Source organism: Crocodylus siamensis, chromosome 1 (assembly GCF_052110815.1).
Source record: "Crocodylus siamensis isolate JL-2025a chromosome 1, ASM5211081v1, whole genome shotgun sequence".
NCBI lineage: Eukaryota > Metazoa > Chordata > Crocodylia > Crocodylidae > Crocodylus > Crocodylus siamensis.
The window spans coordinates 7,379,696-7,393,851 of NC_143395.1; the positions used below are offsets into that span (position 1 = coordinate 7,379,696).

The 14,156-nt window shown below is 42.4% G+C and overlaps 1 protein-coding gene across 7 annotated transcripts in view; it reads right to left on the reverse strand.

Moving 5' to 3' along the window:
* SUPT3H (SPT3 homolog, SAGA and STAGA complex component) overlaps positions 1-14,156 on the reverse strand; it is a 433,101-nt gene that overhangs the window by 180,290 nt on the left and 238,655 nt on the right. For all 7 annotated transcript variants that reach the window (XR_016439703.1, XR_016439699.1, XM_090030968.1 and 4 more), the window contains exon 3: positions 8,609-8,693. Coding sequence is in view for 4 of the 7 variants with exons in the window: in XM_090030968.1 (XP_089887094.1) it covers positions 8,609-8,693 (85 nt within the window). In the remaining 3 variants the exon portion in view is untranslated. The remainder of the gene's footprint in view (positions 1-8,608; positions 8,694-14,156) is intronic.

Sequence of the window (14,156 nt, forward strand, 5' to 3'; positions counted from 1 at the left end):
CAGGAGAGCCTAGAGATAAAAGCCTGCGATCACCCAAGTAAAGACTGTATCACAAGGTACACACAAGGGGATGGAAGATGAAAATGAGGATTGTACAAGCAACCATCATTCTGACATTTCCAACTGTTGAGTGTTTGCATGGCAATCCTGATAATACATTTTTTACTTCTTTTTTTGTATGTATACCAGGGGCGGGCAAAATGCAGCATATGGGCCAGATCCGGCCCACCAGGCCATTCTATCCAGCTTGCGGGGCTCCTAAAAAAATTTAGAAAATTCACATTTATTTGCCCCTGGCTGTCTGTCATGAGGCCCCTGATGGCTTGCCAAAACTTAGTAAGCGGCCTTCCCCCCGAAATAATTGCTTGGCCATGAATAATCTTGTTTTTAATGAGTAAATGGAAAGATAATGAACGATGGAGCTCTTCCAAGCTAAGTTCGCTTTGGGCAAAACAATGCATTTTTCCCCTAGCATCACTCCAAAAAGGCTGAACTGGGGGTTTGGGGGGCTTTTTTTAAACTTTTTTTTTTTTGGGGGGGGGGGGGGGGGTGTCAAACATGCAAAAATAATTCAGCCTTATGAGATAGTAAGACTAGAAAATTTCAGCCAATACGGATAATTCTGACAATGAAGCCAATGGAAAACAGTCCACGCTTTCCACCTGAAATAAAACATGCACATTTATCTACAATAGTACTCTTCGTAACATTATTTTAACTTTTACAATGAGGCACCTGAGACTTAGAGGTTAAACAAATTTCACTGAATTCAAAAAAAGTTTCAGATCCAAAAACTGTAGTTTTCCATCTCTGAGTACTAGGCCCTTCTCGAGAAGCCAATGGGATCCAGCCTGTGGCCCTGACAGCTGCTCTGCACCTCTTCTGCATGTCTCTAGTTGCCCATTCCATGCCCCTCTACTACGCTTGAGGACTCTCAAAGAGTCAGGTGGCTTCTTGCAAACCAGATGAAGCACCTGAAGGAAGGCTGAACTCTCTCGTGTAGCTACTAGGGCAGTTCAGACGACGAGAATAGAGGCAGAGAAAGAGCCATAATACTCTGATACTCTATCCCATGTCAAAGCACGGCTTCCTAAGGGTTATTTAAAGTCTGTCCAGCGGACAATGATTTCCAAGAACCATTTGCTAGCTTAGCATACCTGCAGAATAATACTCTCTGGTCACGCCCCATCCCAAACCTTGCAGCAATGGCAGTGGGTAGTGAAGTGTAGGAATAGGCTACATATTCAGAAGTGATTTCTAAATTGCAAAGAGAACACAGGGAGAACAGATAACCTGCCCCAAACACAGTGATTAGAACCCCAGGATCTTTTAGACAGTTTTTGGACTCACTGTTCAACATTTTGCAGAGATTTTGCTTTAACAAAATAAATGTATGTTTGCAAATACAAAATTTAAGAGAGTAGTTTCTCCAAATACTCGGTTATTGTTTTGATAATATGGTGCCCTTTTGCCTTGCGCTTCCTTGAATATTAAGATTCTAGTTTAAGCATGTCGACTGTTTTGGGGAAAAAAGTACTCTGAATGATTTAGTGATAGAGTTTCCATGCCTTAGAGTGAGTATAAATTTGAATAAGATCCTGCTAAATTACAGTTAAACAAGTTAAGTTGACACTTTCTTTATATTCACTAAATAACAAACAATCTGTCTGGATAAAAAAATCCAGGATAATCAATTAAAAGTTTCAATGCTAGCACTTCATAACAGGTTTGGGGGGGGGGGGTTGTTTGTTTTTTTATAAAGAGTGAATGATGAAAAGATCCAAGTGGATCAAAGTGTTTGTTCATGTAATCTGAAGTTTGGTGCTTGTCACTCAGGAAATAATGCACAGAGAAAGAAAAACAGAAGTACCCCAAAACGGGTAGCTTATTGTAAAAACCCACATATTAGCCAAATGACATGTCTTATATGTCAGGATACCCTGTCCTGGGGCTGCTCTGTCATAAAAGTAGTAAGACTTGATCTTTAGGATGGCAGAGAAAAGACTAAATTTATTGCGGATCTTCATCCAAGACAAATGATGCAGTACAGCGCGTTGGTAGTTTAAGCTATTTTTCTGTAATTTAAACTACCTACCTAAAGTCTAGAAATAAAACATCCAGCTTATAAAATCCATCAGCTTATTCTACTCATTAAATCAAATAGAATTTTCAAATATTTGAAAAAAACCAGGGAATACGAAAAAAAAAAATTCTGTTTTGCACACCACAGCAATTTAATTTAGCCAAGCTGTAATTTAATTATAATATCACAAGTGGTCCAATTAAAGCACACTTGTAGCAAATTAAGATATATGCGTAATGAACAGACAACAATTACTTTATCTAGACAAATTCCCCTCTAGTCCTCACACACAAGTAAAAATGGAAATAAAATTCACATTTTTGGTACTCGTGGAAACCTTCATACCACAGAATGATTTCCCACTTCGGCTTATCCCGATGCAGGTGTGCCAGGAGTTTGCTGTAACTGCATATATGTTGTTTAACTTACCCTACAGTAGGAACAGACGAAATACTCCAAGGATTTTTCCCAGATGGTTTTTGTGAACTCCTTTATCCCATTCATGTAAACACACAGTGTGTTCCGGTTTGCTGAGTTGTATATACACTCTATGACTTAGTACAAAGTCTGAATGTTTAGTTAGCCAGAAGATTGTTTCCATCCTGTGATTCATTAGGTCCCCATGGTACCCTCCACTTCCTTTATTTTGTACAATCACAAATTATATTAGTTTGTCTTATTTTGATAACCCCTCTAATTAATGTCCTGCACAGGAAACTTTATTACTGTTTTAAAACAGACTCATAAAACAAGGACTTTTCCCGTTACTGGGGTGGCATAAGTGACAGTTGCAAATAACTTCGTGTTGAAGAGTGAACAGTGCTTTACACTGTTTGTTTATGTCACAGGCCAATTTCTGTTAATGAATGACTGTTTTCAATTTAAATCTCTTTTTTTTAAGGAATGTCAGAAATTCTAAAATTAAGTGCATAACGTTATGGAGCAGTATATTAAAAATGCAGCAAGATGAACTGAGATCTTGCTTTTGGATTCAAGTACAGTATGGAGGCCATACAGGTTACAAAAGGAGTCAAACAATTTGGGAAGAAAAGATTAGTATAGCTTGGCTCCACAAAAGCTATCGGAATACAGAAAACCTCTATCCTTGCCTATATCTCAGTTCACTGGCGACACGTAGGGGGTGCACACAGGTGCATGTGCAGCCCGTGGGATTGGCCGCGCACCCACTGGAAGCACCAGCTGTGAAAGTGGAAGTGCACTTCCGGTTTCGCCACTGGCTCGGCGAACGACTGCTGGAGGATTCCCCCCCCCCAACCTCACAACACGCGGGAAGCATCCGTCACCCATGTCTCAGTTCTCATTTTTTCCTGGTTCCCTCCCAAACCCCTCTTGTGCATGTTAGACTATGCTGCTCCCTCTCCTGACACGAGTATATGTTTCTTTTACTCCTGATCTTGTGTCTTCTGTTCCTCTGCTCTGTAATGCTAAGTAAAAGCAAATGTTGAGTCTGGAAGAGGAGAAAAGACTTTTATGAACAGTACTCTTCCCCCCTCAGAAAATACTCCAAGTTCTGAAAACAGTAGATGCACTTAAGAATTTTAAAAGTTTGCAGAAAGCTATGGATGAGAAGGTCTGTTGCTTACCAGGTTCCACCCTGCTGCCTTCCATCCGGCAGGGGGAAGGGCCTGAGGAGGAGACATGGCTATCCCTCCTTGTATGCCCTCAAGCAGGAGGACAAAGGGGTACATGTGCAATTCCAAGTGATTTTACTACTAAAAAATGTTCTGGTCTCTCCTGCATGATGCACATGGACACCTAAGGGCATGTGTAGATGAAACAGGGGCCCTAAATTGAAGCGGTGGGTTTTTTAAAAAAACCCCACTGCTTCAATTTAGAGTCAATTAAACCCTTGTGTAGCGCAGACATCACACTGGCTTACCTGCCTCTCTGGCAGGAAAGGGGTGGATGGAGGAAGAGTGGGGGGCGGCACACTGTGTCTTGATCCAACCCTGCCCTCTTTCCCCACCAAACTTAGACTCCTAAACTTCTTAAGTACGTGGTCCAAAAAAAGGAAGGGGGTTGGGGGGAAAAAAAAAAAAAAAAGAGAGACAAGTTTTTATCTAAGGTTTTAAAGAAGTAAATAGTTAGGACCAAATTAAGATTATACTAGACTAATAAGAATTAAGAATAAATGATGACCAAATCCAGAGTGAAAGGCTATCAGCTAGGATGTCTGCCTCCCAGACCACGTCTTTATTTTAATAACAGTCCACAAAACCTTTTACTAAAGATTACAAAATTCCTGTTAATTTATGAAAGCTACTATAAGTAAAAATAAATCTGAGGGCCAAATCCTACCTTTAGAACTCAATGGAAAAAGCTACCTGGGCTCCACTGGTGGCAAAAATTTAACCTCTAAGCATAAAGAGAGATTGTGTTTTGCATAGGCATTAATAAATTAATCAACAAAGATGAGTATTTTTGCTAAATGTGATGGTGTACAATATTCAGTGGCATGACACTTTCAGTTTTTCTCTTCTTATTGCTTGTGCATTGTACTGCTTCTAGATTTTAATACGAATTTCCTGTTTTGTTTCCTGAAATTCCTGCTGTAACTGATATATTGATAAGCTTGGGTGCAGAACTATAATTATTTGCAGACAGTTTAAAAAAAAAAAGCTGATAAAAACCACTACGTGGACAACAACATGTTACATAGCAGGCACCCAGAACGTGCAGCACTGCGCCCTCTTCACATGCATTGCTCTTCATTCCAGTGAAGTACAAATGGTACTGTACCTCTTTTGGGACGTACTGGATTTATTAAATTCAAACATTACACTCAAACAGGGAAACCTGAAAGTTCTGGCAGCTGGACAGGAACGAGCTGGGCAACTTTGCACCCAGAAGGGACCCAGGGAACAATGTTTGTTAGTGGACTCTAAGGGATTATTCAGCTTCGTTGCTTTAAAATTCACCACTTTCCTTAGCCCTTCTGAACAAGGGAACTTTCCATTTGAAGGGCTGAAGATTTGACTTCCTTAATCCTACAAGCATAACTCTGATCAGTAACTAGCTATCTCATTACAACTGCCAACCAGCTTCTGTTACATCCACAAATCATGAATACAGAATCCACCTTACTGTTTCTGTTAAAAATATCAGTTGTGCAACAGCATCGAGGCAAATATATAAAGATGTGATATTGCAAATTATTTTACCTGGCTTCAGAGGCTCAACCACATAGAGTAACATATGATCTAGAACACCACCACAGTCTGACATATAGACAGCTTAACACCACAGAGAAACAAGGCATTTTAAAAAAATCAAGGGTCTGCCAATCCTCGCCCATCAGCTGAGGATGGCTAAGGTAGTGGGACCTGCACCACTTGAAATATGGCTCATATTACGGAGGATACGCATACACACACTAATAGGGTTTTTTTTAATATAATACAATAAAACCTTTTTACATATTCATTAACAGAGAATGTATCCAGCACCACAATAAGGAAAAGCTAATGACACCTACAGACAGAGAATATATGATAGAGCATTTGTAGTGTCAAAGTGTGGGTCAGGGAGCCCCAAGTTTTGCTCCTGTCTCTTAAGAAAACACTTTCCATGGCTTTGGGAAGATTACAGCCTCCCAAGTTCAAGTTCCCCATGCAGCAAGCAGAAATAACAACACTTAAAAACCACAGTAGTTTTGTGAGATATCGTTTGTTGCTGTTTGCATGGAGTTTTGTACATTAATTAAACAAATCTACTGTTGCTTGTTAAAATCTTAAAAACACTTTGTACAGCAAGGTACCACTGAAAATATGTGGTCACTCAAACAGAGGTGGAATTTAAACAATCTTCTCTATTAAGATTTTAAAATTCTCTGGAATAAAGATTTCTGTTAAATGTGTGCACGTCACCCAGCACAACAGAGGTGTGACTGTAGCTTCTAGTGACTGCAATAGTACAAAGACATAAAATCTAAGAATTATTTAGTTACTTACAGAGTTATACAGACATTGTTAAATCAAGAAGGTACTTCCCCCAGAAATGTATTACAGGCTCCCAGTGAATTTGGCTTAGGACTAAAAACCTTGTTATTGTGCTGTTTGAGAAGAAAATATTGTTTTAAGTCGTAAAATGTACTTTAGCTTTATTTCTGTTGGTACACAGAAAATATGCCTATGCAAAGTTTTGTACGTCTACTTTCATCCTATACTTATTTATTGGTTTTGGTTTAGCAAAAAGCCAAGAATGCATTTAAAATTAACATGTCTAAAAGTCATTTTTTTTAAAATGAAGTTGGCAAAATCTGTGATATTAATGAAGTGATGGTGTATATGGACTGTTAGAGTGAGCTAGTGGAAGTGTCCACTCTGACACTGCACCTGCTTGAATTAAAACTGTGGCCTTCATTTAGATCACCAGAACCAGATTCTGGTAGCAACCATGAAGAATTAATTTAAAAGCTTTCCAAAAATTTGACTTCTTGGTGCTGTCACCTCCCACAGCAGCTAGACTTCATGAAGTGTGTAACAGTTTGAAGTAGTAACCACATAAATTTGTCTAAACTAGCCCCCGCTTTAATAGAGTTCAGATAAACTTTGAAAATAGGAAGTCAGAACTATAAACTTCAAAGATATCAAAAGTCAGGCAATCAAAGATAATCAAGCTGGCTTCTTACTCCGGAATTCAGAAGCTCAAATCTGGATTTGATAAAGAATTATGATCTCTTCCTAGAAACATCCATTATGAAAGATGGATAACAACATGGTGACTTTGTATCATATACACATCACAAATTGGATTGTGGAAAAAGGAAAAGAGATAACAAGGTTTATGTTGCACGTAAAGCATGAGTGCTATGCACTGAACTCACATGTACCAGCATTAATACGCAATAAGTTTACTGCCTAATACAACAAATGGACATAAGCATTTAAGATGACAAAAACCAAATAAATACTTGATGCCAGCTCAGGAAGAATTTGAAACATCCTAAGACAAAAAAGTGAAAAATCCTGTGTCTCATCAGAAACCTGACATGTAAAAAGTTCATGATTGAAGAGTTCCGTCCTGTAGGTGTCAAAGGTCGAAACAATAAGCCATTAAAGATACTTTCACTTCCTCTGAAATAAAGTGCTGTCTTGGGCTAAAAGGTGAGAGGTTAGAAAAGCAGTTTATCTGCTGGTCTATTCCCATTCTTCCTCCTGGCAGGAAATCATACATGCTCCTACACACCATTTAGGGTTAACTTAGAGGTCATGGCCATTGACTAAGTATCCAGCTTAAGGTATTCATTATTTATTTATATAAACAAAAAGACCACAAGGCCACAGGTTAAATCTGTGTCAAATGCAAATTTTACCATAAAGTTCAGCTCAGCATCAATGGAGCACGAAAATAAATAATCCTCCTGCTACTAACACTACAGGATAAATAAAGCAACGGTCATTTTTTTTTTATGCTTAACGTCATTGTAAAAAAAAAAAAAAAAAAAGTAGTAGTCTAATAAATGTATAAATGCAGTTATGTCTAGAGGACAACTGTATTTTCTCAACAGGTATAAGACTGAACTGGAACTTTAGCTTCACCTTTATAGCGTGGTTCAGATCAATTCTCTGTTACTACAATATTACAGCTACTGTATCTCTTAAAAGAAGTATAAAAGCACAAATTATTTATTTACAATAAGGTCCATAAACTCACCTCAATGCTCACACCAATAAAAACTGTTCTCTTATACTTCCACAATCCAAGGAGATGCATAAAATAATTAATTTTTACAAAACATCTACACATGTTAAATTAAGAAACATGTTAAAAGTATTATTGGCATGCCTTGGTGTCTTTTCAATACCAATGATTGCCACAACAGAATATCTGGTCTGCGACTACTTCCACAACAGATAGTCCTCAGGAGAGATGGGCAAAATGTTAAAAAAAATAACAACAAAAATTCCCAGTTGTGATTCATAATAAGTTTTAAAACAGTTTCATTTTGGTTTTTCACAACTTTGTAGTAATATTTCTGATAGGTTTTTAAAAAATATTACAATTACGCATTTTTTTCATTTAGTTTTCTAGAAGTAAAAAATATTTGGATATATTTTCATAAAACATTTTAAAACATCACAAAGTCTTATACGTCATCAATTATTTTTGCTTTTTAAGAAATGCAATTTTGAAAATGGCCATCCTTCACCTTTTTTTTTTTTTCCTCCAAAAAACGGTGCAAGATGCAGGCAGCTGAAACTAAGTGGGCCTAGGGCTACAGTGATGTATGGTTATATAATAGTGTGGAACAAGCAGCAGAGCAGAGAGCTGCATATCTGGATGTTACAGCGATTTCTCCAGACTGTCGCGGGCAGAGACATGGATATATCCTATATCTGGCACAATCTGGATTCAGAGAACTATTCACACGTTCTGCAGTCCCTGCACCATGTGCAACGTAGAGTATGACAGAGCTAAAGCATTATCTAGCCTCTTTACATCAAAGACTGGTTTGTCTAACTGAGGACATGGTTTTAATCAAAAGGCTAAAAATCTTCTTACCAAATTAATCAGCTGAGTGTGGACAATGTCTTCCACTAACACTGCTGTTTCATGAAGTGGCCTGCGAGCATCCCCTAAGGAAAACCTGGAAAAACAATGTTCATGATAAAATTACCAAAATGAAGGTAAAAGAAAAGCCATTGTGAAACTGAGCAAAACACACACGTATACAAAACCTCCGCTGACCTGAAAAGTTCATGTGATGCAACGGGTATAAGAAAGAATAACTGCACTAAATGGGGAATAAGAAAAAAATTAATGAAACTGAGCCGAAGTGGCCCTTAAGAGAAGAGATGAACCCTAACTAGTAGGGACATTTAAAACTAAAACAAATACAAATTAAAATCATCTTCAATGTACTATAGGAAACAATCCTGCAGTAAAAGAAATGAACTAGATGGATTTTTTTTTACCTTTTAACTTCTCTGAAAAACTATACTCAAAACACGCTACACACTATGATATTTAACAGTACAGTGATCACTTCCCCTTCTGTTTACAAATTGAAAAACAGCCTTTAAAGTCTTACTCAGAGTATTTATGCTAAACATTAATAGTACTGTCTTTTTTTTTTGTCCCCAAGTTAAATGTCATTTAATACATGCTTTCAGAAAGAACTGCTCTGGATTAAAGGGAAGGAATTTTAAAGCATACTATACATCACATATCACAAATGCCTTCAAGTATATTATCTTTTTATGACCTGTGTCATTCAATCTTATAATTAAAAACGCATCTCAGAGTGTAAAGCAATTACAACAATAGGAGGTGTTACAGAAGCAGCTGTGATAAACTGGAATAGTAAATAAAGACAGGCAAGCGGGAGACGAAAGACTGGAGTAAGTAAGACACGATGGATGCATCGGAGCCTTGCATTTGGAGGCTGTCAGCATACAGTAGTGCAAAAAACCTTCTTCAGGACAATACACTGCTCACAGTCATAATGAGCTGAGACTCCTTCAAGGAATAGCCTCTAGGTGAGATAAAATCACTTGGAATAATTCAGCTCTGCTACTGCCCTCTTCTCACCCACTGCTTGTAAGCGCATGAAAACATTTAACAGCGATCCCTTTGTAACCTCCCTCTTGTCCTTCCTGGCTTGTGAAAGCAGCAGCAGCAACTAGTGCTGCTCTTCCTGCAACAAGCTGTCACCTCCTTGAGAGGAGGATTCTTCCCATCCTCTTTCAAACATGCAGTAGCCCAGCTGACATCAAAAAAATCCAGCCTGGAAACACTTGGCTCTTACACACTTGCAGGGAGCCTGCTCTGATATGCTGGAAATCCAGCGCATCAGAGCAGACTTGATTAATTGAGTCTGCTCGAGCACGTAAACTGACACATGCTGGCAACCTCACGCGTCACAGCACGCACCAGCACTACGAAAATGGCGATGGTGCTTTATGGTTCAAAGCACACTGCCACCATTTTCTCAGCCCTGACATGCACTGCGCCACTGATACACCTGCAGCTGATGCAGCACCAGACACTCTTAATTAGCACAGCTTGCTAATTAGAAGTGCCCGGCACCATGCCAGAAGCACATGTAAAAATTCCCACTAGTTCTAATAAGCTAGCCTCCCACCCCAGAACAAGTTCACAGAGAAGCCCAAGTCCCAGTAGTACTAAGAGTTCATCTGATTGACGCTAATATCCTATATCTGGCACAATCTGGATTCAGCCTAATTTCTTTGATTTAGGCTAAGTTAGCATTTATAAATTATCTACTCCTACCAACAGATAAAGAATAGACATCCCATACCGTCCTTCTGATCTTCTCTGTAACATTTAGACCAAGGGTGGGCAATTATTTTGGTTCGTGGGATGCTTAATGCGTTTTGGTGAGCTGCTGAGGACCACAGGGGTACACCCTTTGTCAAACTGCTAAGCCCTGCCCGCTGGTCACTATCTTGGGACTGGAAGCCCTGCCCCTAAACCCTAACCTTTCCCACTTACAATCCTTCCCCTTGCCCCTTAAGTACTCTTTTTGGGAGGGGAGGGTTACTATCTTAGATCTGGAAGTCCCACCCTGTCACATGGTCCATGACATAAGGCGGCCCACGCACCCAACACTATACAATAGCTCAAAATAAAGTCTTATTCTTGTATAGTCCGTGTGGAGGGGTAGAGGGGTATATGTTGGGGAACATGCAGTTGGGGGAGGAGGGGTGGGATGGGGGGTGTGCTTGTGGGGGGTGACCACTAGTCCCTAATTGGGTGGGAGAGTCTCAGAAGGAAAACATCAGATCCCAGTCTCAGGCTACATACCAAGACAGCATTCACTTGCCAAATTCATAGTATCCTGCAGGAATCCAGATTTGGGAGCAGTGGGTTTCCCCTTGCAAGCTTGGGGCCCCTGGGAGTGGGACGTAGGGGGTGCCACGTGCACGTGCATCCCTGCAACCATGCACACAGTCAGAAATACAGCCAGACAGTGTGGGCAGCAGCTCCCTGCAGTTAAGTTTATGGGGGCGTAGAGGAGGCAAGGGGAGCAAACTAAGGCCCCCATGGTGAGGGAGAGTGGAGCAGGGACTCAGGGTGCTGCCCAGCCACAGTGCCCAGCATGAAGTTCGGGGCTGGAACAGGGAGCAGCATGAAGCCACGGGTGGCTTTTCTGGGGAGGAGTGGGGGGAGCAGCTCTCCACTGCTGCATGCACTCAGAGAGGGGCATGGAGAGGCATATGCCCCCCTGATTTGTGCATAGGGTGGGGGCAGGTGCACATTGCCCGCTGTGGGCTCAGGGGTCCCCACCATACTGCCCTCCCCAGGGAGCCCTGCACTGGCCAGGCCGCCATAGTGAGGCATCCATCCCCTGGCTGCCTGGCACCAGCAGGGGTGGCGGCAACATGGAGGTATACCTCCTGTTGCTGCTGGGTGGGCAGGGGGCACGTGGCTGGTGCAGGACTCCTGAGGGAAAGGCAGCAGGGTGGGGAGTCCCAAACCCATAGCAAGTAGCCCACTTCCATCTGTGCTCCAGTCATGCTGCCAGCACAGGCAGGAGGGCTGGAAGGCAAGAGAGGCAGGCATGTGTTCCAGCTTTCCATTTTGAAAAGGTGGTCACCCTAGAGGTGCGGTGAGAGGGAGGGTGTGGGGGGGGGTGTGGGTATGGCAGGATGTGGGTTGGGTGTGTGCGTGTTGGGAGGCGGCCTGAATGCTAGATCCTGGGAGCAGGCAGGGGGTGGGTGGTGGGAGGGAGGGGCAGGGGATGCATGCAGCAGAGCTTGCCTAGGCAGCGCAGATGCAGTCTGCATCCTCCCTCCACCCCACACAGCTCCCTGGCGCTCCCCACGGGACTGAGCCCCACCTGCAGCAGCCCCTACCCTGCCTGCACTGGCCTCAACCAGCAATGGCACAATGCTCCTGCTGGCCCCACATTCCCGCACTCCAGCTGACTCTGGCCTCATGCTTCCACAGGCCTCCCGCCAGCTCTGCACTCCCACTGGCTCTAATCTCACGTTTTCAGCAGCCCCAGCCCCATGCCCCTGTCATCCCTGCACTCCCGCCCTCCTGCCAGTCCTGGACCTGCACTTCTGCCAGACCTGCACTCCTGTTGGCCCCATCCCCGTGGTCCCACTGGCTCTGGTCCCATGCTCCCGCCAGCTCTGCACTTCTGCACACCAACTGCAGCTTCCCCCCCAGTACTTCCCCTTCCTACCTGTTGCCCAAAGCCCACAGACCAGATTCAATCAGCTGGCAGGCCAGATCCAGCCCGTGGGCTGTATTTTGCCCACCCCTGATTCAGACCATCTTTCCTGGCATGAAATGGGTTCAAGATAATTCACTAAAGTGATCCAAGTCCTTCTTGAAGGGATGAAGCCAATAAACAGTAAATGGGAAACCCCACAATTAGACCCTTCACTTGCAGATGCACACAATGATAAATTCCCTATGAAAGTATGAACAATGCAGGGACAACAACTCTATCTGTTTTTCAGTGCAATAATACCAAAGATGGCCCAGTGTGTGAACAGGCTAGGGCCTGGAACCAACTTCCAAGGGATGTGGTGCAGGCTCCTACCCTGGGGGTTTTTAAGAGGAGGTTAGATGAACACCTTGCTGGGGTCGTTTGACCCCAGTACTCTTTCCTGCCATGGCAGGGGGTCGGACTAGATGATCTGCTCAGGTCCCTTCCGACCCTAGAAACTATGAAACTATGAAGACCGGCTCCTGGCTGGCTGGCTGGAGCTGAATCTGAGAAAATAAAAGCCATGCTGATAAGTAGAGGAAAATCCTTTTGAACAGTTCACAGCTACTGTGCAGCCATCTTTGTTTATAGGTGAACACACACAAAATTGATCATAAGTCATTAGATACAGGTTGTAGTCATACAGGTCTGCAGGCAAAAAGAACCAGACCCCGTGGAAGAGGGAAGCTGGCTAGAACAGCGGTGCTCATCCCCCCCCCAGGACCATGTCATTTGGCTCGGAGGGCTCCCTATGTATCCAAAGATGTAGCAGCAGCACTGCTCCCCTGCTGCCAAATTTCCAGACTCACAGGGAGCCCCAGGACCTGAACACTAGATTGAGCACACGATCCCAGCAGGGTTGTGTGGGAGCAATGCTGGGACCCAAGGCCCAATCCTAAATCATGGGACCTACAAGGGACCGTGCAGTCCCAATCCCAGCATATGTGGGGAACACTGAGCCTCTAAAGCCCGATCCTGGCAAGCAGGGCCAAACATGCCCTGATCCCAAGGTACACAGACCAGGCAAGGCTACACAGGGCCCTATCTGGGTGCATGGTGCCCAACTCTGGCACACAGGTCTCAATCCAGCCTGTGGACTGGCTCCATACCACTACTGGACTTCAGCACTATGTCTAGGCACAAAACCTTGATTGCTTCAGAAAGCTCATCTACTGTCACATGCTGCATCCCATCTCCTTAACAACAAAGGCTAATCATAAGCACGTCAAGCTGCCCTGTTCTCTCTCCTGGCTTCCTATAAATTCTGAATCAAGTTCTAGGTCTGTGCTCCAAGCCCAGGATACCCAAAAGACAACCTGAAGCCCTTGTTCAAAGACCACTCAAACTCCTCTGGCTTAATGAAACTCTCCACAAGAAGGGTAATATGCATCTTTATAACGAACAAAATGATCAGCCTCTACAACAAATTGTGGCAATGAGTTCCACAAGCTAATTTACATACTGTTCGAAAAAATTTCCTTAGGCTTGTTTTAATTTTGCTTCCTAATAGCTTCATTCTGTATCCCCTACTCCTAGTGCTTATTGAATAACAAATCCCCATTTAATTTCTTGACCTCATCTTCTCTAATACATATGTCACCACATATCTTTATAAATGCATACAAACGCAAGTCCCCTCAAACCCAATAAAACAAAAAACCCTAACAAAATAAAAGACCACTTCACTACACACACTTCTCTCCTTGGCAAAAAGATGACAGAATAAACAATACATGACAGATGTTAGTTCAGCTGCCTAATACACTACTGGAAGGAGCACAGATATCAAAGTGATGAGTGTGGTATAGGAATCTATACAGAATAGGGTAAGACGAGGCCAGATGCACCTCTGAATGAGGTATCAGC